This window comes from Babylonia areolata, chromosome 10 (assembly GCF_041734735.1).
Source record: "Babylonia areolata isolate BAREFJ2019XMU chromosome 10, ASM4173473v1, whole genome shotgun sequence".
NCBI classification, from domain to species: domain Eukaryota; kingdom Metazoa; phylum Mollusca; class Gastropoda; order Neogastropoda; family Buccinidae; genus Babylonia; species Babylonia areolata.
Window position 1 is genome coordinate 23347313 of NC_134885.1, and position 23310 is coordinate 23370622.

At 42.7% G+C, this 23310-nt stretch overlaps 1 protein-coding gene across 1 annotated transcript in view; it reads left to right on the forward strand.

Moving 5' to 3' along the window:
- Positions 1-20126, forward strand: part of LOC143286896 (DNA damage-binding protein 1-like) — a 42610-nt gene extending 22484 nt beyond the window's left edge. Inside the window, exons 17-29 of the mRNA XM_076594822.1 lie at positions 1040-1247; positions 2273-2368; positions 2990-3107; positions 3699-3837; positions 4795-4959; positions 6243-6337; positions 8947-9117; positions 10060-10169; positions 11254-11339; positions 12415-12498; positions 13738-13840; positions 14822-14945; positions 15806-20126. Coding sequence (XP_076450937.1) covers positions 1040-1247; positions 2273-2368; positions 2990-3107; positions 3699-3837; positions 4795-4959; positions 6243-6337; positions 8947-9117; positions 10060-10169; positions 11254-11339; positions 12415-12498; positions 13738-13840; positions 14822-14945; positions 15806-15889 — 1583 coding nt within the window. The 3' untranslated portion in view covers positions 15890-20126. The remainder of the gene's footprint in view (positions 1-1039; positions 1248-2272; positions 2369-2989; positions 3108-3698; positions 3838-4794; positions 4960-6242; positions 6338-8946; positions 9118-10059; positions 10170-11253; positions 11340-12414; positions 12499-13737; positions 13841-14821; positions 14946-15805) is intronic.
- Positions 20127-23310: the final 3184 nt, after the last annotated feature.

The following is a 23310-nucleotide window of genomic DNA, read 5'->3' on the forward strand; positions in this document are numbered from 1 at the left end:
AACTGACTGTTAGCTTTTGAAACTTCCTTGTGTCAATACAAGGACCTACGGTGAACGTTCTTTCCTGTTTGCTGCTCCTCGTATCTGGAACAACCATCCTCATCATATCAGTGCATCTGATTCTGTCTCTCTGCTCCTGGCTGTTCACAAAAAAAACATCTTTTTAAAATCTACCTCTAAGCACTACTAGCTTCTTTCTCCAACACCATCCATGTCAGCTCACTTTGGATGCATGAAGAGGGGTGCTGGGAGTGGGTGAGAGAAAGTGGTCATGAATGATTTATGTAATTTGTAATTTTTTTCTGTCATGTAAACTGCCCTGATTTTTTTTTTTTTAGAAAGAAAGGGTGCTGTATAAATGTGCATTATTGTTATTTTTATTATTACAAACTCCTCATATTTCAGAGATTTGAGCAACTATTCAAAAAAACAAGTACTATTTTTGACTCACTTGTGTAAACAAAGTGACTCTATGTTTTAACCCGGTGTTCGGTTGTCTGTGTGTGTGTCTGTGTCCGTGGTAAACTTTAACATTGACATTTTCTCTGCAAATACTTTGTCAGTTGACACCAAATTAGGCATAAAAATAGGAAAAATTCAGTTCTTTCCAGTCATCTTGTTTAAAACAATATTGCACCTTTGGGATGGGCACCAAAAAAAAAAAAAATTTTAAATGAAGCCTAATTATATGCAAACTGCATTTACTGTTATATTTATATTTTTTGTATTCTCTGAACTTGGCACTTTGATCTGATATTCTGACCCAACAACAAGAGCAGTCATTATTACCATTTTTTGTTCAAACAGGAACTTATTTTGCTAAGCATGGAAGTTTTATTTATTTTGCAAACGTTTTGGTGCAGATAGTAAAAAGGGAAATTACTCTGTAATTAATGCTAGGGGACTTAATTTGCTTTAAACTGATCTTTCTCATCTTAAATATTACATTTTGAAATTGTACTCCATACATAAAAAGCTTGGATTTTTTTTTTAAAGTGTATCACAAGTGAGTCTTGAAGGCCTTGCGTCTCTTGTTCAGGCGTGCTGAGCAACAAGAAAAAGGTGACGCTGGGCACCCAGCCCACAGTGCTGCGGCCGTTCCGCTCCATGTCCACCACCAACGTGTTCGCCTGCTCCGATCGACCCACAGTCATCTACTCCTCCAACCACAAGCTGGTCTTCTCCAACGTCAACCTGCGCGAGGTCAACCACATGTGCCCCCTCAACTCCGAGGGCTACCCCGACAGGTGAGTGTGGGGGACTGTTTTGTTTCGTTTTGTCCCAGTCACAGTGCCCGGTGGGTAAGTGGTGGAGATTTTTCTGATCTCTCAGGTCAGCATGTGCAGACCTGCTGGTGCCTGAACACCCCCTTCATTGTGTATTTGCAAGCAGAAGATCAAGTATGCAGATTAAAGATCCCTAATCCATATCAGTGTTCAGTGAGTTATGGAAACAAGAACATTTCTGGTATGCACCCCAGGAAAAACGGAGTATGACTGCTATATGTCAGGGGCAAAAACAGTCATACACATAAAATTCCCACTTGTTAATACAAGTAAAAGTGGGAGTCACAGCCCATTTACGAAGAAGAAGAAGAGTGCTAATTTATTTTGTTTTATTCTGTCACACTAGGTGTAGTAGTTGAACTGCAGCACACAGCACCAGATCACGCTGTCAGTGCCATGTGATAGTTACAGTGCGTGCACTGATACACGTGATCTGCATCATGACATAGTACAGGTATATGTCTGACAGAATGTTGTCACTGGAAATGTGACTTGACAAACCGCACAGAATTGTGAATGAAAGTCATTCATTTCTGGAACACTGTAAATCAATGTGCACAGGTAGCTGTTGTAACACTAGATATTAGATATATGAGATAATCAGTTTTCTCTTATGTCTAATGTCACATTGCTTTTGGTTTTTTCATCCACAGTATTATTTTGTCCAGTCCTATAGTATCATAAGTAGATATTGTGAAACTATACCAGTAGTTCATATCTTGATTATGATAATGGTCATTACAAAGAGGGGGGGGTTTGTGTGGGTTTTTTGGTTTTTCTTCTTCTGTCATCATTTTTTTCCCATATGTCCTGATAAGTCTAGTCTTTTGTGAATCAAAATGAATTGTATTTAATTAATTCCTGTCACATTATATGTCAGTTAATTATTTACAGAATGAGCAAAAAGTTACATATGCTGCACCATACACACACATACGAAAGTGACTTATATACTCTTTTGATGATGTGCTGTGTCCTCTGTGCAGTCTGGCCTTGGCGAACGACAGCACCCTTATGATTGGAACCATTGATGAAATCCAGAAACTACACATTCGCACCATACCTCTGGGAGAGTCACCCAGGTACTGTGTTGCCTTGCCGTTGGTGGTGGTGTTTGTTGTTGGTTTGCTTGGTGTTTGACATGGTCATTTTTACTACACTAAGGGAGGTCACTAGTCGCAGTTTCTATTTCTTGGCATAAGCGGGGCAGTAATTTGCACAGGACAAGAATCAGAGCCTTGCCTAAGTCTGCACCAGTGGGTCACTGTAAGCAGTTTTAGGAGAGGGAATTTCCTTTTCTTCAGGACATATTAGCCACTTCCCCCTGCTCCCCGCTTCGAAGTAGGAGATCCTGTGCATTGTGGTTATGATCAGTTGTGAAAATTAGTAAATGAAATATGAAAAAAATTAGAGTGAGTATTCGGAGGAATACTCACTGGATCTTGATGTCTATCTCTGTGTCCGAGTACATACATTTATTTACATATGATTTATCAAGAGGGGATTAGGCCCTTCCTTTCCAAGCTGAACCCCTGACACAGTGGGTATGAATTCACTGCCTCGATTGTGATAAATTGCCACAGGAACTTTAACTTTAATTCATCAATGTGCATACATTTATTCAAGTTATCATTTATTCACGTAATGCGTTAACATTTATTCGTGTAGTGATTTATTCACGTGATGCCTTGCGTGTTGCACAGACGTATAGCGTACCAGGAAGCGTCACAGACGTTTGGCGTGATCTCCATGAGGCAGGACTACGCGGAGGGCAGCAGTCCCACAGGGGCGGGACCCACACGGCCCAGTGCCAGCACACAGGTCAGTCAGGAGGACTTTTGTTTCATGTCACCTCGCATGTATCGGTCACACAGGGCAGTCAGTGTGTTCACGCTGTTGTCAGTGTGGAGTTGTACTCTGGTTGATAGACAAACGAAGAACAAAAAAGAAAAAAAAATCAAATTTCCTTCTATGAACATGACGCATGCAGACGTGCATGCATGCACATACGCACACACATACACACATGTGCACAGACATACATACACACACACACTTAACACACACATACACACACACACACACACACACACACACACACACACACACGTAACACACACACACACACACACACACACACACAGAGGGGATGTTAAGTTGGGCAAGACATTCTTCATTATAATCCGATTCTAGCCCAGATATTTAGTCAGGATAGCAGCTGCCTCCCCTGCTGTTCTAACGGTCATAGCTGGACACGAGACTGACTACAGAATGGCAGAGTACAACGGTCATGCAGAAAAAAGCCCACTGATAAAAATGAGTGAACGTTGGTGAGAGTTTCCGCCGAGGAAGGCTGACAGACAAGAAAAAGTAGACTGGACAGACTGAAGACTTGGAACTGTTGGGTTGCAGGCCCAGAACATCAGCAACTGCTCCGGGTCCAAACCACTGGCCCCCTCATCGACCGGTGTGCCTGACGTCACGGACCTGGCCAGTGGGGAGGAGCAGGAGGTTCACTCCTTGCTCATCATAGATCAGCACACCTTTGAAGGTGAGGGGGTTTTTGTTTTTGGTTCGTACGTCAGGGGGTCTTAGTTGGGTGAGTGATTCATGTAATAATAATAATAATAATAATGGTATTTATATAGCGCTGGATCTTGTGCAGAGACAAAGATCATGTGATCAAAGATCAGCACATTTTCGAAGGTCGGGTATTTTGATGTTGTTGGCTCATGTGTTGGGGAATTTTGGCTGAGAGCTGCATGCCATCTTGCTTGTGTGAGTGCATGTTTCCGTGTGTGCTTTGCGGTTTTTACACATCTTTATACAGCTGCGTAGAAAATACTGCAGTGTAGAAGAGTAGTGGGTATGGGGTGTTATTATCACAAGGTCCATACAGAGCCACGCATGTCAGGAAGACTGTTTTGCCCTTAGGGTCAGGAAAGCTTGGAATTTTGATAAAAAGGCTTGACCAGTACCTTGAAAAGGAAGGAAACAAAAAGTGATTCAGATGAAACATTGATAAGGGGATGTTCTCTTTTGCCATTGGAGCAGCAGATGAATTTTGGATTTGGTTTGGCTTTGAAACTGAATAGTTCATTTTCTCAGGTAATACTTTTGTCTATCAACACCAAGTTAGGCCTAAATCAGACAGACAATTTTGGAATCAGACAGATTGCTTAATTTGTGTATTTCTTCTAAGTATATCTTAGTGTTTTTGCATTACAAGTTACACAACTACATGGTGTTTCTCTGGAGAGAGAAATGAACTTGACCTGAAGCGTGTGTGTGGTGTGTTGTTGAAGCCAGTGTTACACACGCACTGGATGGCGGTGAACAAGTGTGCCACCAGGCTGATCTCTTCGGTTGCTTAAACTTTGTGTATGTCTTTAAATGTATATGTTAGTGTTTGCATTATGAGCAAACACAACTACATGGTGGTTTCTCTGGAGAGATAAATGAACTTGACATGACCTGAAGCGTCCGCGTGGTGTGTTGTTGCGGGCAGTGCTTCACGCGCACCAGTTGGCGGTGAACGAGTGTGCCACCAGCCTGATCTCGGCCAAGCTGGGTGAGGACCCCAACACATACTACATCGTGGGAACCGCCTTCATCCACCCTGAGGAGGCCGAACCCAAGAGCGGACGACTTGTCATGTTCCACTACTCTGATGGTGAGCTTTTTTCTGTTTTTTTTATATGAATATCTATATCTAAAAATATAAAGGGTTTTTTTGTTAGATTTTTTAATTTTAATTTTAATTTTTTTTTTTTTTTACTGATGTGCTTCAAAAAGCATACAATGTCCATGGGTATATTAACCCTTGTTACTGCTCACTGCCTTTTAAAAATCGCTTTTTCTCACTGCTGAGCAACTGCCCATGGCCACTAAACATGGGGATGCTAAGGGTGTAGCCATTGCTGTTTACATAAATAAGATTGTTGGGAGATTCACTGCCTCATTTTCATTACTTCATGATGTGTGGTTTGTGCTTTACAGGATTCAGTTTGGTTAAAGTTTTGCCAAAGTTTTGAATTTACAGAGTTGCATTATGAGTTTGATGACCAACGAGAGCTTTAGCATTTGCTTGGACCGTTTCAATGATTCCTGCAAAATTGTGGAAATGTTGAACTTACTAAGAGACTTGCACAACAACTGAACGAGTTTAGTTGACAGTGATAGTGAGAGTGAAGATTGTTCAAGTGTGAATCGACTGCCTGACCTCTCAAATCAAGTGTGGCAAATCAATTTGAATGAAAATATCGGCATGGTTCATGATCTTCTTTGTTGTGCTAGTTCCATAGATTGTTTCTCTCTATGGGAAAGATACGTTAGCGTGTTTTTTTTTGTTATTGTTTTTTTCACACCATCAAGGGAATCAATTTAAATTGTTCACCTACATAAGTAATCGATACAAAACTGAAAGTGTAACTACTTGAAATTTGTTACCTACATAAGTAACGGATACAAAATAAAAAATAAAAACTGTTATAAATGGGTTTCCTAGTTAAGTAATTGATTCAAAACTGAAACGTAAACTGGATTAAATCTGTTGTCGATGTAAGTAACGGATACAAAACTGAAAGTCAAACTGGATTAACTCTTTCACCACCAAGTTTCTGAGTGAAAAACACTCCCCAGCGCCAGATATTTTAGAAGTGATGCTCTCCGTCACACGTTTCAGTTCATACCAAAACAACACGGTGGTCTTATGCACTTCAAACACGGTCAGGGGGCAAAGGTTAGTCATTGTTCTATTGGCGGGAAACTGGCTGCAGCTGTCAAGCTTTGTAACAATGTGAAAATGGTCATATCAACATGACCCGTCGGTGTCAACAAAAGTCGCCTATGGTGGTGCACTGTCTAGTCAACTTAAGTTGCCTATGGCGCTGAAAGAGTTAAATCTGTTACTATGTTATTAATGGACATAAAACTAAAAGTGAAAAGATTTTGCAGGAAAGCTGATTCAGGTTGCGGAGAAAGAGATCAAGGGAGCGGCCTACTCCATGCAAGAGTTCAACGGGAAGCTGCTGGCCAGTATAAACAGCAGTGTGAGTATTGAGTATTGCGGGCTCTGAACAAAGGCATGCTGTGGGTGTGTGAGGGCCTGTAAACATGTGATCACCTTCACACTGGTTGCTGCCCTGTGCTGGGAGAATAGTGGGGGTGACCTGAAGAGGGGTCAGGTTATGGGTGTGTTTTGGATGGGGGTGGGGTTAGATCAGTGGTGTGTGGGTGTGTTTTTGATGGGGGGGTGGGGTTAGATCAGTGGTGTGAGTATTTTGGATGGGGGGTGGTAAGATCAGTGATGTTGGTGTGTTTTGGATGGGGTATGGGGTTAGATCAGTGGTGTGGGTATTGTGGATGGGGATGGGGTTAGATCAGTGGTGTGGATGTTTTGGATGGGGGTGGGGTTAGATCAGTAGTATGGGGGTGTTTTGGATGGGGGGTGGGGTTAGATCAGTGGTATGGGTGTGTTTTGGATGGCGGTGGGGTTAGATCAGTGCTGTGGGTGTGTTTTGGATGGGGGGTAGGGTTAGATCAGTGGTGTGGGTGTGTTTTGGATGGCAGTGGGGTTAGATCAGTGGTGTGGGTGTTTTGGATAGCAGTGGGGTTAGATCAGTTGTGTGGGTGTGTTTTGGATGGGGGTGGGGTTAGATCAGTGGTATGGGTGTTTTGGATAGCAGTGGGGTTAGATCAGTTGTGTGGGTGTGTTTTGGATGGGGGGTGGGTTAGATCAGTGGTGTGGGTTTGTTTTGGATGGGGGGTAGGGTAAGATCAGTGGTGTGGATGTGTTTTGGATGGGGGTGGGGTTAGATCAGTGGTGTGAGTGTGTTGTTTTTTTATAGGGGGTGGGGTTAGATCAGTGGTGTGGATGTGTTTTGGATGGGGGGTGGGATTAGATCAGTGTTGTGGGTGTGTTTTGGATGGGGGGTAGGGTAAGATCAGTGGTGTGGATGTGTTTTGGATGGGGGTGGGGTTAGATCAGTGGTGTGAGTGTGTTGTTGTTGTTTTTATAGGGGGTGGGGTTAGATCAGTGTTGTGGGTGTGTTTTGGATGGGGGGTGGGGTTAGATCAGTGGTGTGGGTGTGTTTTGGATGGGGGTGGGGTTAGATCAGTGGTGTGGGTGTGTTTTGGATGGCGGTGGGGTTAGATCAGTGGTGTGTGTGTGTTTTGGATGGGCATGGGGTTAGATCAGTGGTGTGGATGTTTTGGATGGGGGGGTGGGGTTAGATCAGTGGTGGGGGTGTTTTGGATTGGGGGTGGGGTTAGACCAGTGGTGTGGGTGTGTTTTGGATGGGGGTGGGGTTAGACCAGTGGTGTGTGTGTGTTTTGGATGGGCGTGGGGTTAGATCAGTGGTGTGGGTGTGTTTTGGATGGGGATGGGGTTAGATCAGTGGTGTGTGTGTGTTTTGGATGGGCGTGGGGTTAGACCAGTGGTGTGTGTGTGTTTTGGATGGGCGTGGGGTTAGATCAGTGGTGTGGGTGTGTGTTGGATGGGGGTGGGGTTAGATCAGTGGTGTGGGTGTTTTGGATGGGGGGTGGGGTTAGATCAGTGGTGTGGGTGTTTTGGATGGGGGGTGGGGTTAGATCAGTGGTGGGGGTGTTTTGGATGGGGGGTGGGGTTAGATCAGTGGTGTGTGGGAATGTTTTAGATTTTCCACATACCAAACAGGAGAAAGAAACTCCATGGGGAACATGCTTTTTCCTTCATTGGACCTGTTATCTGGAACAAACTCCCTTATTCTGTCCAACACACTCGTTCTTTGTCCTCCTTCAAATCAGCTCTCAAAACTCAACTTTTCCACAGTTATTATGATTAGTTTTTCCGCCCTGTGTGTCTGTCTGTGATTGTTGGTGGGTGGAGAGGGGAATTGAGCTGTATCAGTATGAATGTATGGTGTGTGTGTGTGTGTGTGTGACCTGTTTATTTTGTGATGCATATAGGCAAATGAATGTTTAAAAGTGTATCTACATCGGTGTATGTATGTGTAATTGTATTCGTAAATGCTCTGGGCTCTCCTGAAATAGGGCATCCAAATATTCATTATTATGATTATTATTATTATGGGGGGTAGGATTAGATCAGTGGTGTGTGGGTGTGTTTTAGATGGGGGATGGGGTTGATCAGTGGTGTGGGTGTGTTTTAGATGCGGGGTGATTGATTTTCACTGTTTTAGTGAACAACACTACTTTTTACTGCTGTGGTCTCATGTTGTGCTGGTCCAGGGGATTTGTAGCAGGCACATAGCTGTGGGGTAGAAATGAGTTCTGTATCATTTACTGTCCTGGTCTCTTTGTTGTTTCAATGTTCCACCACCACGTACGACTGTTTGTGTGGACAGAGGAGGAGGAGATATCTGAATTGGTAGCATAAGGAGCATTGACTTGTGCGTCTTGTAAATGGAGAGAGTTGCCACTCTTTATTGTTGGTTAATCATTTTACTGTCCTGGCCTCATTGCTGTTTCAGTGTTCCTCCACCAGGTGCGACTGTTTGTGTGGACAGCAGCAAAAAGGAGCTGTTATCTGAATTGGTAGCATAAGCAGCATTGACTATAGTTGTGTACCTTGTAAATGGAGAGAGTTACCACTCTCTATTGTTGCTTGATCATTTACTGTCCTGGCCTCATTGCTGTTGCAATGTTCCACCACCACCAGGTGCGACTGTTTGAGTGGACAGCGGAGAAGGAGCTGCGGCTGGAGTGCAGCAACTTCAACAACATCATCGCCCTGTACGTCAAGGTGAAGGGTGACTTTGTGCTGGTCGGGGACCTCATGAGGTCCGTCACCCTCCTCGCCTACAAACAGAGGGAAGGGCAGCTGGAAGAGGTATGCTGGACTCTGTGACTCTGTGTATGTATGCTTGTATCTGTATGCATACATTTGTAAGTGTGTGTGTGTGTGTATATGCATTTCGGGGGTGGGTTGGGGGGTGGCAGGTGTTTATATGTGTGTGTCTGAATGTATTGGTTCATATTTTTTATGTATGTATTGTGTTTATGTGTGTGTATAGTTTTGATGGGTATATGTTGGTGTGTATGTGTAGCATTGATGTAACATGTTATGTATACCATGTGCTTTTGTAAAGCGGGAAGAATAATGTTCTGGAAAGAGTGCTATATGAAGTAGCCATTATGGGGGTTGGGTGGGGTGTGGGGGGGTTGCAAAGGGTGCAGTGAAGAAATCTTGTTTATTTGATGTCATTCAATGACCCTGTTGAAGTGTTGGGTTTTTTTGTGTTGTTGTCATTAATTTCAGTTTAGCAGCACATAAAAAGATTTACACACAGAAAAAAAAAAAGAAATCTGAAAATAAAAGAAACATAGATAACAGTCAAACTACCCAATCTGCTGACAAAAAATCTTCTTTTTTTTTTTTTAAATGAATTATGAGATTATAAAAAAAACAAAAAAATAAAAATTAAAAAAAAACACACCAAAAAACAACCCCAGCAAAGCCCAGCTGAACGCTGCTGTAGTGTGGATGCAGAAAAATTGGTGCTCAGTCCAAATTGTCAAAGCTGTTGTGTTAGCTTTTCCTACCTTTATGTTATTGTTTCTTTCTGTTCCAAAGTTCTCTTTCTCTCTCTAACACATACCTGTGTGAGTTTACATTCATATCTTCCCCAACTGCTGTTCACTCTTCATCTCCTTTCCCATTCCCCTCTCCCACGTTTCCTTTATACAAGGGTGTTTTTTTTTCCTTACCTAATAACGAAAGGCATTGAATTGAAAACTACCACTGTACTGTCATCTGGGTTGTCTGGAACAGATTGCCAGGGACTGTAACCCCAACTGGATGACAGCCATTGAGATTCTGGACGATGACAATTTCTTGGGTGCAGAGAACTCCTACAACCTTTTCACCTGCCAGAAAGACAGGTGAGAGGAGGTTTTGTTGGGTTTTTGTGCGTGTTATTTATGTTGAAGCGTGGTCTGTTGTTTATGAGAGGTTCTGGTGTCTGTATTTGTGTGTGAATGTACTTGTCTTTGTTTAAGTTTTTCATTGTGTTCGTAAATGTATTGGCAGCATTTTTGTGTAACTTCTTGAACAGCAAAATAGCAGAAACTAATCCTACCATCATCATGAAAATTACTGAATAAAATTCACTTTAATCTGCAGTGAGATATAGTTTCACCGCAGAAAAAGGTCAACATAGAACTAATATGTAGTGTAGAAAAAGAAAAGGGGGAAAAAAAAGAAAAGAAAAAAAGAGGGCAGTCGTAAGTAATGAAATGTACAATCTCTGCCTGACACCTCTCCTTGAAGAGCTGTTTATTGATGTGTGTGTGTGAGCATGTGTGCCTCATCATGTGCGCCATTTCAGTAGCAATACTCCCACACTGTTCATTCTGAGCCCCATGGGAGCTTGTCATGTCGCAGTCCCAGTGTCGGCAGTCCACAGAGGAGGATTGATGATAGCTCTCAAGAAGGTCCGACACCAGAGGAGACACTGCACTGCTGCTGAGTCACTTGTGTGGTGTTCAGTGCTGTTTGTTATGATTTCACATTGGCAGGACTTTACCAGCTAAGCCCCACCTGAGCTGTTCATGAAGTGTTAGCTGTTGGAGGAAGGTGGCAGAATGGTTAGAACGCTTATCTGCTGATACAGTGTTCATGAAGGTCTGGGTTGGAAGAGTGATCTCACCCTGTCTCCCAAGTTTGACTGAAAAATCAAACTGAGCGTCTAGTCGACTATCTGGGTGAGAGGATAAACTGAGGTCCCGTGTGCAGCATACACTGGGCCCACTGAAAAAGATTACATGTCCTTTGACAAAATTCTGCCGAAAGAAATCCACTTGGATAGGTGCCCAGATACGCGCTCAAGGACTAAGTGCATTGGGCTACGCTGCTGATCAGGCATCCGCCTAGCAGATGTGGCCTGGCAGATGTGGTGTGGCATGTATGGATTCTTCGGAACGCAGTGACACCTTGAGAATGATAGTGTTGATGGACTGGTTGCAGTGCTGCGGCAACCGACGAAGAACGCTCCCAGCTGCAGGAGGTGGGCATGTTCCACTACGGAGAGTTCGTCAACGTCTTCAAGCCAGGTCAGGGTTGCTTTGATAAGGATGATTATGTATGTATGTTTTGCCCTCTTTCTCCTTCAGTGCTTAGGGTGCTTTACATGAAAGTAGAAGTTAAGAATAACATGTTTTCTGTGGGTAAATAGTATCCCCCACCTGCTGGAAAATTTGTGCTTTAAATGTTATCTTTTCTGTAGCTCTCTTTGTTTTTTTCTGGCTTTTCCCTTTCAGTCATTTCTCATTTTCTGTTGTTGCTGATCTATCCTACTTTGAAAAAAAAGAAAAGAAAATTGTTAAGAAAAAAAGAGATGCCTCTTTCTAAGTCCTTCAAATTCTTCTACAAATAAACTCAGTTTATATAAGTTTTTAATTTGGGCTGTTTTGAAGTGTGTGAATGATGATGATGTTGATGTGACAGTATGGTTATATGTGTGTGACGGCAGTTTGAAGTGTGTGAATGATGTTGATGTGACAGTGTGGTTATATGTGTGTGACGACAGTTTGAAGTGTGTGAATGATGATGATGTTGATGTGACAGTGTGGTTATATGTGTGTGACGACAGTTTGAAGTGTGTGAATGATGATGATGTTGATGTGACAGTGTGGTTATATGTGTGTGACGACAGTTTGAAGTGTGTGAATGATGATGATGTTGATGTGACAGTGGTTATATGTGTGTGACGACAGTTTGAAGTGTGTGAATGATGTTGATGTGACAGTGTGGTTATATGTGTGTGACGACAGTTTGAAGTGTGTGAATGATGTTGATGTGACAGTGTGGTTATATGTGTGTGATTACAGTTTGAAGTGTGTGAATGATGTTAATGTGACAGTGTGGTTATATGTGTATGACAACAGTTTGAAGTGTGTGAATGATGATGATGTTGATGTGACAGTGTGGTTATATGGTGTGTGACGACAGTTTGAAGTGTGTGAATGATGTTGATGTGACAGTGTGGTTATATGTGTGTGACGACAGTGTGAAGTGTGTGAATGATGATGTTGATGTGACAGTATGGTTATATGTGTGTGGCGACAGTGTGAAGTGTGCGAATGATGTTAATGGGACAAGGTGGCTATTTCCGTGTGTGACCAACAGGATCCCTGGTGATGCAGCATGCAGGGGAAAGCCTGACGCCCATCCACAACTCTGTGCTGATCGGAACCATACACGGGGCTGTCGGTCAGTTCACACTGTTCTTTCTTCTTCTGTCCTTCCGCTTCCTTTTCTTCCTCTTGTCTCTCTCATGGTCTCTGGGTCATTTGGTGTATTCTTCCTTCTCTTCTTGGTTTTCATTGTCTTTGGGTCATTTGGTTTGTACTCTCTCCTCTTCCTCTTGGTTATCGCTGTCTTTGGATCAGTTGGTTTGTTCTTTCTTCTCATCTTGTTTCTCACAGTCCTTGGGTTATTGGTTGGTCCGTTTTTTTGTTGTTGTTGTTTTTTTTCCTTTCTTTTTTTTTTTCTTACAGTGAATGAGAAGCAAACGCTCTTCTGTGATTGTAGATATGTAGGTTATCGATAACGTTGTACCACCAAAGACAGATTCATGATGATTGTGAAACATTCACGCTTGTCGTTTCCCACTGTTGCGCTTCTGTATATCTATACAAAACAAGATATTTTTGCACTTGTGTGTACATGCACACACACGCCGACACACGAATAGATAGTATGCATGTGCATGCAAACACACACACACACATGGAGTGGAGTGATGGCCTAGAGGTAACGTGTCCGCCTAGGAAGCGAGAGAATCTGAGCGCGCTGGTTCAAATAGCAGCTCAGCCGCCAATATTTTCTCCCCTTCCACTAGACCTTGAGTGGTGGTCTGGATGCTAGTCATTCGGATGAGACGATAAACTGAGGTCCCGTGTGCAGCATGCACTTTGAGCACGTAAAAGAACCCACAGCAACAAAAGGGTTGTTCTTGGCAAAATTCTGTAGAAAAAATCCGCTTTGATAGGAAAAACAAATGAAAAACTGCATGCAGGAAAAAATACAAAAAAATGGGTGGCGCTGTAGTATAGTGACACGCTCTCCCTGGGGAGAGCAACCTGAATTTCACACAGAGAAATCTGTTGTGATAAAAAGAAATACAAAAATACAAAAAATACAAAAATATATGCATACACACACACATACACTCAGACACACACATTGATGAGATTGCACACACAACACACACACGTACTTCACGCTCACACTCTCACACACACATACATGCACATGCACACTCGCGCACGCGCGCACACACACACACACACACACACACCTTTCATTGGGTAGTACTGATGCTGTGACATGGCATGACTGATGTTGTGGTGACTGTGACGTGACATGTTGTTTTGACAGTGACGTGACGTGTAGCATTTACTGTGGTGTGACATGTGTTGACAGTGACGTGACATGTTGTGTTGACAGGGCTGGTGGCCCAAATCCCCCAGGAGTTCTTCAACTTCCTGATGGAGGTCCAGGCCCGCCTGGCCACCCTCATCAAGAGTGTCGGCAAGATTGACCACTCCTCGTATCCTTCACTGCTCTCTCCCACTGTGTGTTTGTGTCTGTGGGCATGTGTGTTGTGTGTGCATGTGTGTCTTTGTGTGTAGAGCCTGACTGAATGACGCAAGAAACGAATGATGAGTGCCTAAAGGCAGCTGTCACAGTGTCAGTCGGCTTTACCCAGGTAGACAGCCTGTTGTGCGAATGACTTAGTGTTTGCAAAACATTTAGAGCCTGGTGTCTGGTGACTGAGGATAGGTGCTGTATAAGTATCCATATCATCACTGAAAAATGAAAGGAAAAAAATCTCTGTCTCTGTCTCTCTCTCGCTCTGTGTTTGTGTGTGTGTGTGTGTTCATCCGATACTATTGCCCTACATGTTATGTTACCACAGTGGGGAGTGGATGCAGACACTGTCCTGCCCTCCCTGTCCTGCCCTGTCCTACACTCAAATTTCAGTCCTGCCCTTCCCTGCCCTGCCCTGCCCTGCCCTGTCCTGCCTATCCTATCCAGTCCTGTCCTGTCCTGTCCTGTCCTGTCCCGTCCCGTCCCGTCCCGTCCTATCCTATCCAGTCCTGTCCTGTCCTGTCCTGTCCAGTCCTGTTTTGTCCTATCCAGTCCAGTCCTCTTCTGTCCTGCCCTGCCCTGTCCCGTCCCGTCCTGTCCTATCCTATCCAGTCCTGTCCCATCCTATCCAGTCTTGTCCTGTACTGTCCTGTCCCGTCCCATCCAGTCCTGTCCTGTCTCATGAGTCATCCTATCCAGTCCCGTCCCGTCCCGTCCCGTCCCGTCCCGTCCTGTCCCGTACCGTCCCGTCCCGTCCCGTCCCGTCCCGTCCTGTCCCGTCCTGTCCTATCCCGCTCTGTCCCATTCTATCCTATCCAGTCCTGTCCTGTCCCGTCCTATCCTATCCTATCCTGTCCTGTCCCGTCCTGTCCTCCAGACCACACATGTATACAGTGCATTGTGGCGCTGTCCTGGTTCGATTCCTTGACTCCGGGACCAGGTGGCGGGCTTTCCACACAGAGAGGAAGACGGAGACCTGCCTGGGCTTCATCGATGGTGACCTGATCGAGAGTTTCCTAGACCTGACCCGTGACAAGATGGCTGAGGTGGTGCAGGGGCTGCAGGTGAGTGTGGGAGAGGGGGGGGATGCAGGTGTTGTTTTCTGGTTTGTTTGTTGTTGTTTTTTTTAAATCCTTGCAAGGAAGGTTCTTTAATTTCCTAAATTGGAATGGAACATTTCACAGTTTCTTGAGTATAACATGGCTTGATAATATATCATTGCAGATGTTTGGGGGGAGGGGTGTGTGGGGGAGGTTCTTTTTTTTTTTTCTAACAGCCACAGTAAACAAATTATAAGGAAGATAGATTTATGATTTATAAGTAAACAGATAAATGAATAAATAATTGAATGGACTATGAATATTGGATGCACATGTTTGAACCATATGGTGCGTCTGTTTTTGGTGGTTGTTTTTTTTTTTTCTTTCTTTCTTTCTTTTTTTTCTTTTTCTTTTTGTGTTGTGTCATAATACTCTTGGTTGCAACAGATTTTTTGTCGAATTCTGGCTTTTCTCCCCAGGAAGAGCACATCATTACAGTGCAGCACACACACACACACGCACGCACGCACGCGGCGGGCAAGCATTCAGTGACACTCATTCACTCACTGCTCTCACTCCCTCCTTCCCACACCTCACTCATCATTTTGTGAAATACACAACACATGCGCACACACACACTCGCACACACATTCTCACTCACCCACTCTCACTTTTTTAACACACACACACATATACACACATTCACTCACTCCCCTCCCACCCTCTTTCCCTCACCTCACTCACCTTTTTTTTAAGATACACAACACGCGCGCGCACACACACACACACAAGCAACAACAGCAACCACCACCACCACAACAATAACAACAACAACCCAACCCAGCCATGGGACTTGACGGAGTTATGTGTATGACGGTGTGCAGATTGACGACGGCAGTGGGATGAAGCGTGACGCCACAGTGGAGGACCTGGTCAAGATTGTGGAGGAGCTGACCAGAGTGCACTAGCAGGACCACCATTCCTCCCCCCCCCCTCCACCCCAGTCACCCACCCCTACTCCTACTCACCAACTCCACCCCCCACCTCCCTTGCCCCCCCACACACACCTCTGTCCGTCACATCGTCACCATCACCGTTTGGCTGTTGTTTCATCCCAACGGGGTGTTGCCAGCCAGTCTGCAGGCCTGTTTCTCCTGCTGCTCACCGTGATAGGTGTTTTGGTGTAACATGCTCTACCATGAAGCGATTCAAATTTGAAAACAAGTGGAATCCAGTGTCAGTAATGACGCATAGGATATAAAAGAAAGCCACAAGTAAGTGACCATGCAAAATGAAAGGCTGAAAATAAACTGGGAAAGGTCTTGGGCAAGACGCAGCAAAACCTGGCAGAATGTCGTCCATGCAGCCGTGGCCAGTAGCAACGGACAGCATTTTCAGCCAGGAATTGCGTTGACTGGCTAGCAGATGGTGCACTCGGCATTTTGTCTTAGCCACGAATTTGGCCAGACAGAGCAAACCAGTAGACCTAGTTTGTGTCCGATTGACATGGTAAGTATATATAATCAAAAGGGGGAATACAATACAAAATCCCCACCTCTGCACTTGGTGAACAGCAAACTGCTTGTGGGCTGTTACTTAGAATAGAGCTTGTGGTGTGAATAATCATAATTTTGAAGCATCGCTTGGTTTGACTCAAAAAACAAACAAACAAACAAACAAAAAAGTATTGGAAGGATGACGGAATCCTAAACTGCAACAGTGGCTCTGTGATCATGACTGACTGTATCTCTTGGTGGTTTCTGCTGCAGTGACCTGGGGAAATACCCATTGATACATTTCTGTCTCAGAGACAGGGTTGGAAGGAAGAAAAAAAACTTTGGTATCAGTTTTGGTTGTTTTTGATTAAATACTGGCATGTTCTTTGGTGGGGTGGGGGGTAGAAATCAGTTTATGACACTTTTGTTGGAGTTGTGACAGTTGTGTTGGTGGCTTGGCTGTGTTTTTGTTTGCTTTGTGTGGAAGAAAAAAATAATTTATAACTATCAGCAGTGTGCAGTTGGCAGTAGTCCCACGTGTGTCAGTTTGGAGGCTATATGCTTGGTGGGAATTCACCACTCCCCTAAATAACAGTGTGTCGAACAAACGCTGCGAGCTTGGTTTTTTCCAAAAAAACGCCTGGCTGGGTCACGATCTTCCAACACGGTGTAAATTGCTGGACAGAGAGCATTATTTCTCGTGAAGGCCTGTTGTAGGAAAAGCGGTGACTTGCCCTTGTAGAGTGCATCATTTTCACTCAGGGTGGGTCATAAGGGCATATTTTGTCGATGGAACATCTGTATTGTGAAACGCTCAGAATGCAGCAGTAGTGTAAAGCTGTTGCATGCCGCCCCATCCTCCTAGTTTATATGTAGTGTAAAGGTGTAGTGGTGTGCACAGCATATTCATCAAATTTGACATGACGGATTCACATGGCATGGTCAGATGAACAAGTGTTTGATTCAGGACTTAGCCAGCTGATCCTGGCGTGCCAGGCTCCCGTAATGAATAAATGTCTGCATTCTCTTCATTCTGTTATGACACAGGTCTGGTATTGTGTTTTGGTGGCCTGCTACAAGTCCAGTCTGTTGCAGCTTTTATCAGAGATTGACATAAGATTACAGTTGGGCCAGCAGAAAGTGAGAACCGTATGGTCAGTGGTTTTCTGCATTGCAGTGGGAAATCATTTGCAGCTTAATCTTTTTGTGAAGGACAGTGACTCTCAAACTGGGAGGCAAGACTTCACTAGCTCTTAGTGCTGCAGGTGAAGTGGCTGTTTTGCATTATATGCGCATGCGCAGTTCACAAGTAAACCTGTTCTCAGTCGGAATTTTATTGATTGACCAATGTGCTTCAAGATCATGAAGCAGATCAGTAAAACACCAGGGTCGTTCATTGGCCTATTTTGCTCACGGGAAGTAGCCTTCACAGTTTCTGTGATACCATATGAAAGTGTGATCTTTACCACTCATTGGAAAGGTCTCTTCCCGTGATGCAGACAGTAATTCTGGCCGATACCTTTTACATTTTCAATGAAAAAAGTAGACACACCAGGGTTGCAAATGATCTTTATTCGCACACTTTTCATTAATTTCTGGAAAATTCATCAACAGGAAATGAAAGTACACAAATGAAACCCAAAAAAGAGAAAAAAACAAACATAATATGCTTGTGAACACTTTTTTTTTTTATACCATTTTTGGCCGATGGGGTCTCATCGTCAGGTTGATGCTGCTGTGTGGTCTAGCAGTGGTCTCTGACTTTTTTTTTCCAGTGCAACAGGCGAATAGTAAGAGCTTTGGGACTTCCAGTCTGAGGTCCTGATTTTGATCCTGATGTCCTCGCCTGATAGATTAAGGAAGAATATTTTCCCAATCTCCCAGGTCAACATACGCGCAGACATGCTTGTGCCTTCATTCCTTTTGTGCATGCACTTGCAGGATATCAGATATGAACTAAAGACCTTGTGATTCATGTAAGAGTTTGATAGATTATGAAAATACCAACATATCCAGCATGCACACCCCCAAAATCAGTGTGTCTGCCAACATCGCAGGGTTAAAGTTCTACACGTAAAAACCCACTTGTGGACATGGGTCACTGTGAGAGTTGTGGTCCACAAAAGCAACAACAACAACAACAAAAAGGAATTACACAGTCTTGTGCCAACAACAACAACAACAACAACAAAAAAAAAGAAAACAAAAAAGCCAGTTATTCATGATACTGCTGCATGCAACACGAAAGGCACTGCAAGCGACAGACATTTTTTGTTTGGGGTTGGGGTTTTTTTGTGTTTTTTTTATGCTTTTTAAAAATCTTTTCTTCTTTTCTTTTTCTTCTTCTTTTTTTAAATTTCATTTTGTATAACATGTGTAATATGTGAAAAGGAATAGAAAAAAAAAAAGCACAAATAATGAGGATCATATCATTATTACAAATATTGAAATTGAGAATTCTATTCCATGAGTTACATCAGTTGACGTTGTTCATGTATTGATTTTTGTTTGATTTAAAACAAAGGGAAGACAGCCACACACTCCGAGAGAGGGAGAGCATATTACAAGATTAACTGCATTGAAGATTAACTACATTGTAAGTCCTGTTACAAAAATAATAATGATAATAATTAATTTCAGAAAAAGAGTTGGGAGGATCCACAGAGTATCAACATTTGCAAGCAAAAAAAAACAAAAAACAAAAAAAAAATGATAGCCAAAAAAGATGGGCATCATCACGTCGATGATGATTAAAAAAAATGAATAGATAATATGGCATCCACTTGTCATACATTGACAGAACCGATTGGAACACAGCGCAAAAGCATCATTCAACAGTTCCGACAAAATCACTCGGAAAAGAAATGTGCTTTGCCTGATAGTGTTCATTATTCCTGCAAAGGTAGTGGAAAAAAAGATGTGGTGGCATATGATGCATTTATGTCAATGACCTTCCTCCTTTTTTTTTTTTAAAAATATATATACAAATGGAAGGATTGATTTGTTGCTGGATGAATTGAAGGCGCAATCCACCAGATGAAAAATTAGAAAGCACACTGACGAGCGTTGCGGTGAATGATTTTCAGCTTGTTTAAAAAAAAGAAAAAGAGCATTGCTTTTCTCGTTTTATTTGTTTATCTTGTTGTTTTTTTAGTTGAATCACTTACTCAGCATTTTAAATGGTAATTAATATGGTTTGTTGATATTGATATATGTTTTAATGGTAAACATGTTTCTTGTATTGTGTAGATTCTGATGATATAATGCATTGTTATGATGGATTAAAAAAAAAAAAAAAAAAAAAAAAAGGAGAAAGCAGGAACACCACATTTATAAAAAAAAAAAAAAAAAAGAACAACAACATAGATTCTTGTAACTGAAGTGGATTTTTTTTTTTAATGTTTTTTTGTTTGTTGTTCTGAACAACAGTTTTACTTTTAAGAATGATGTGAAGTGCTTTTGACCAAGTGTAATGGTTGGATATGTTGGTTTGATGCATAGGTGTGTGTGAGATAGACGTAAGTGTGTTTGTGAGACAGTGTGATTTAGAGAGAGTAAATTGAACACGTGTGTGTGACAGAGTGAGATGGAGTTTGAAGATGTGAATTTTGAATTGACCTGGCTGCCTTTGATTGTCCCATTGAAGAATCTTGGTCTGTGTAAAGTGTTCAGTTGAGTTCATGAGAAGACTGGCATGGCTTGAAGTTTTTACTTTGGTTGTGTATTCCTTTATCTTGATGTGTGCGTGTGTTCCGCCTAGAGGTTGTGTGTGTATGTGTGGGGAGGAGGGAGGTGGGGGCGCATGTGCTGCCTTGAGATTGTCTCTCTTAGGCTGCCTCCCTCTCTATTTTTCCCTCCTTCTCTCTCTCTCTCTCTGTCTCTTGTGTACGCTCGCACATGAAAACAGATTACATGCATGTGCACAACCAATATGTGCACCAGTGTACATGTCATGTCCCCACACACATAGCTTCTCTTTTGTCCCAGAGAGACTCTTTGGAAAGAGCTTGACTGTCATGTGTGCAGTGCAACAAAATGTTGGAACTTGAGACTGGTGAGAAGCTTTCGATACATTGCATCATTTTCTTCATTTAGACCTGCCAACCATTCCCTAAAAGCAGGAATTTATTCCCCCAGTTTAAACTGCATTTCCCAGTTCTGCACAGCCTTGAATTATTCCCCAAAACAACAACAAAAAATCATTTGAATCATGACAACACATTGACTCTGCCCAGTCAACCATTCCCCACCAAGAACTTCTGCCGACCAGCCAGTCAGTATTCACATTACAACAGTGCCTGTCAAACGCAAACTGTGGACATTGCACTTAGACTACAGGGTTGGTGAAATGTTTGAAATCAAGTTAACTTGTTTGAAATTGAGCTAGATTCTTTGTTCATTTGGGCGTGAGGTACGTTGTGTGTGCTGTATCAACAGTACATTGTCCTCAACTTTTAAGATTCCTCACAGATATTGAATTTATTCCCCGAAAGTCTGTTCAGGGGTTGGCAAGTATGTTTATTAATCTGTTTGGAAATTACATGTGCATCCAAAGGCTCATCATTCACGCTGGTCTGTACAGTCTCTTAGCCCACAGCCCAGCACACTCGTAAACATGACAAAGGTGGAATTAATTCCAAAGTAAAAGTAAGAGAAAAAAAAAATGGGGGGGGGGGGGGGGGAGGAAAAGAAAAAAATATACAAACATGAAAGTAAAGTGGGGAGGTGTGAGATCTGTTAGAAAAGATTCTTTTCCTAGATGAAAACATGTAGTAGAAGCTTTCTTGACTGGGAGTCAGAAAGTCTCAACTTGCATACTTAGGTATTTCATTTGCAGACCCTCACTGCTCATATCATCACCGTCCTTCACATGTGTGTGTTAGTGAATGTGTGTGTAAGCACGGAGTATTATATATAAGGACCAAACCTACACTCGTACATACACATAAACATACATGCACACGCACACACACACATTCATACAAACACACCATGATTCCATGAAAAGTCCACCATTGAAATTAGATAGTTCACCTTCATATTATGCAAAAGGAAGATAGAAGGAGAGAGAAAGAGACAGGGAAGAATGGTGGTGGACTGCGCAAAAAATTAACCATGTCACTTTTTTTTTATTTTTTTTTTTTAAATTTTGTGTTAACGTTTATTAATTTCTTGTGGTCTTTCTTCATATCTTTTCTTTTTGATGTTTTTTTCCCTTTCAGGGGCTGGATGAAAAAAAAGAAATTGTTTGCTCATACTATTACCCTCAGAAATAGAATTCATTTTCATCTTCCTCTGTGTTTGTGTCTGTCTGTCTCTCTCATCTTTATCATAATGATCATCATATTGATTAATGTTATCCTCATATCTACTTTGAATTTTTTACTCTAACAACTGGCGACAATATATGCAGTGAGAGTCTGCACACATTGTTGCTGGAGACAGTATATCCAGGGGCGACGATATATGCTGCAGCAAGGGGGATCGTGGACGTATAAAAAGGTTGCAGAACACACACACACACACACACACACATATATACATATGTGTGTTCTGCAACCTTTCCAAGAAAACTGGCCCATGGGCTGAGAGATCATATTCAGCATACGTCCACGATCCCCCTTGCTGCAGCATATATTGTCGCCCCTGGATATATTATGTATATCACACACACACACACACACATATATATATATATATATATAATGTATGTGTATAATATATATATATAGATACCAAGGAATTGGAATGAGAGGTCCAGGATGCGCTAAATCCCAGACAGCAGGATATTCTCTCATATTGTTCCCTTTCACCCCGTAAGAGATGACGATTCTCCCGCTTTAGAAGAGAGTGACTTGTCACAATGCCTTATTCGGACACCTGTGTCCTAACCGTGGCGGCTGACTGAAGTCAATTCCGCAGTCATTGTCAAAATGCTGATCCTGACACTAGTGACAGGCGATCTCTCCGTGGCGCGTGTGAAAAACAGGCCACACACACACACACACACACACACACACACATTTATTGAAAGATGAACACAGCACGTTACTGTCGTTTGATCGATTCTCGTTTAATTTGAGCTGGGGCTATTGCATTGTGGCTTGAGAGAGAGAGAGAGAGAGCATGAATTTAGCACATAAATCTTGTTTCATATGAGCAGGGAAAATTGCATTGTTGTCAGAGCACACACACACACAAACACACACACACACACCCCACTTCGCATGTGAACCTCGTTTATTTCGATATAAGCAAGAGAGAAACAGAGAGAAAAATCACAACTCGTTTGATGCTCATCCGCCTTTGGCCACAATGCACAAAGGGGAATGGGAGATAGGCAGGGATCACATTCCAGTATGGATTTCAGAAGTGTGCCCATCTGAGACCAAAACACGGCCGCACACACACTTGTCAGTTCCTATACATAACAAAGACTATCCTCATTACACGATATACAAATCAAGTGTCAAAGCTTTATTGTAGATATATTCAAACACCAGAGCACAACATGGTAATATTGGGAAAAAAATGTTACTGTTCAGTTCACACAGAGAGAGAACATTGAATTGTCAGCACACACACACACACACACACACACACACACACAAATATATATATATATATATATGTATTCTGTCCCCATCTCCCACATTGCCCGTCACATGCCGCCAACCATCTAAAGAAGCCTCCATTGAGATAACCGAGCTTGCAGAGACCGAGATTTACCCACTGGTTGTTCAGCAAATCCAGCAAAATCAAAGCCTGTTTTGCCTGACAAGCCAGCTGTCCCCTTTGTTGAGTTTCAATGCACGTGCAAACAAGTCAATCTACATTCAGAGACAGAGGCAGATGATTTGGTTTAACGACAGTTAGAGGGATTCGAACCTAAG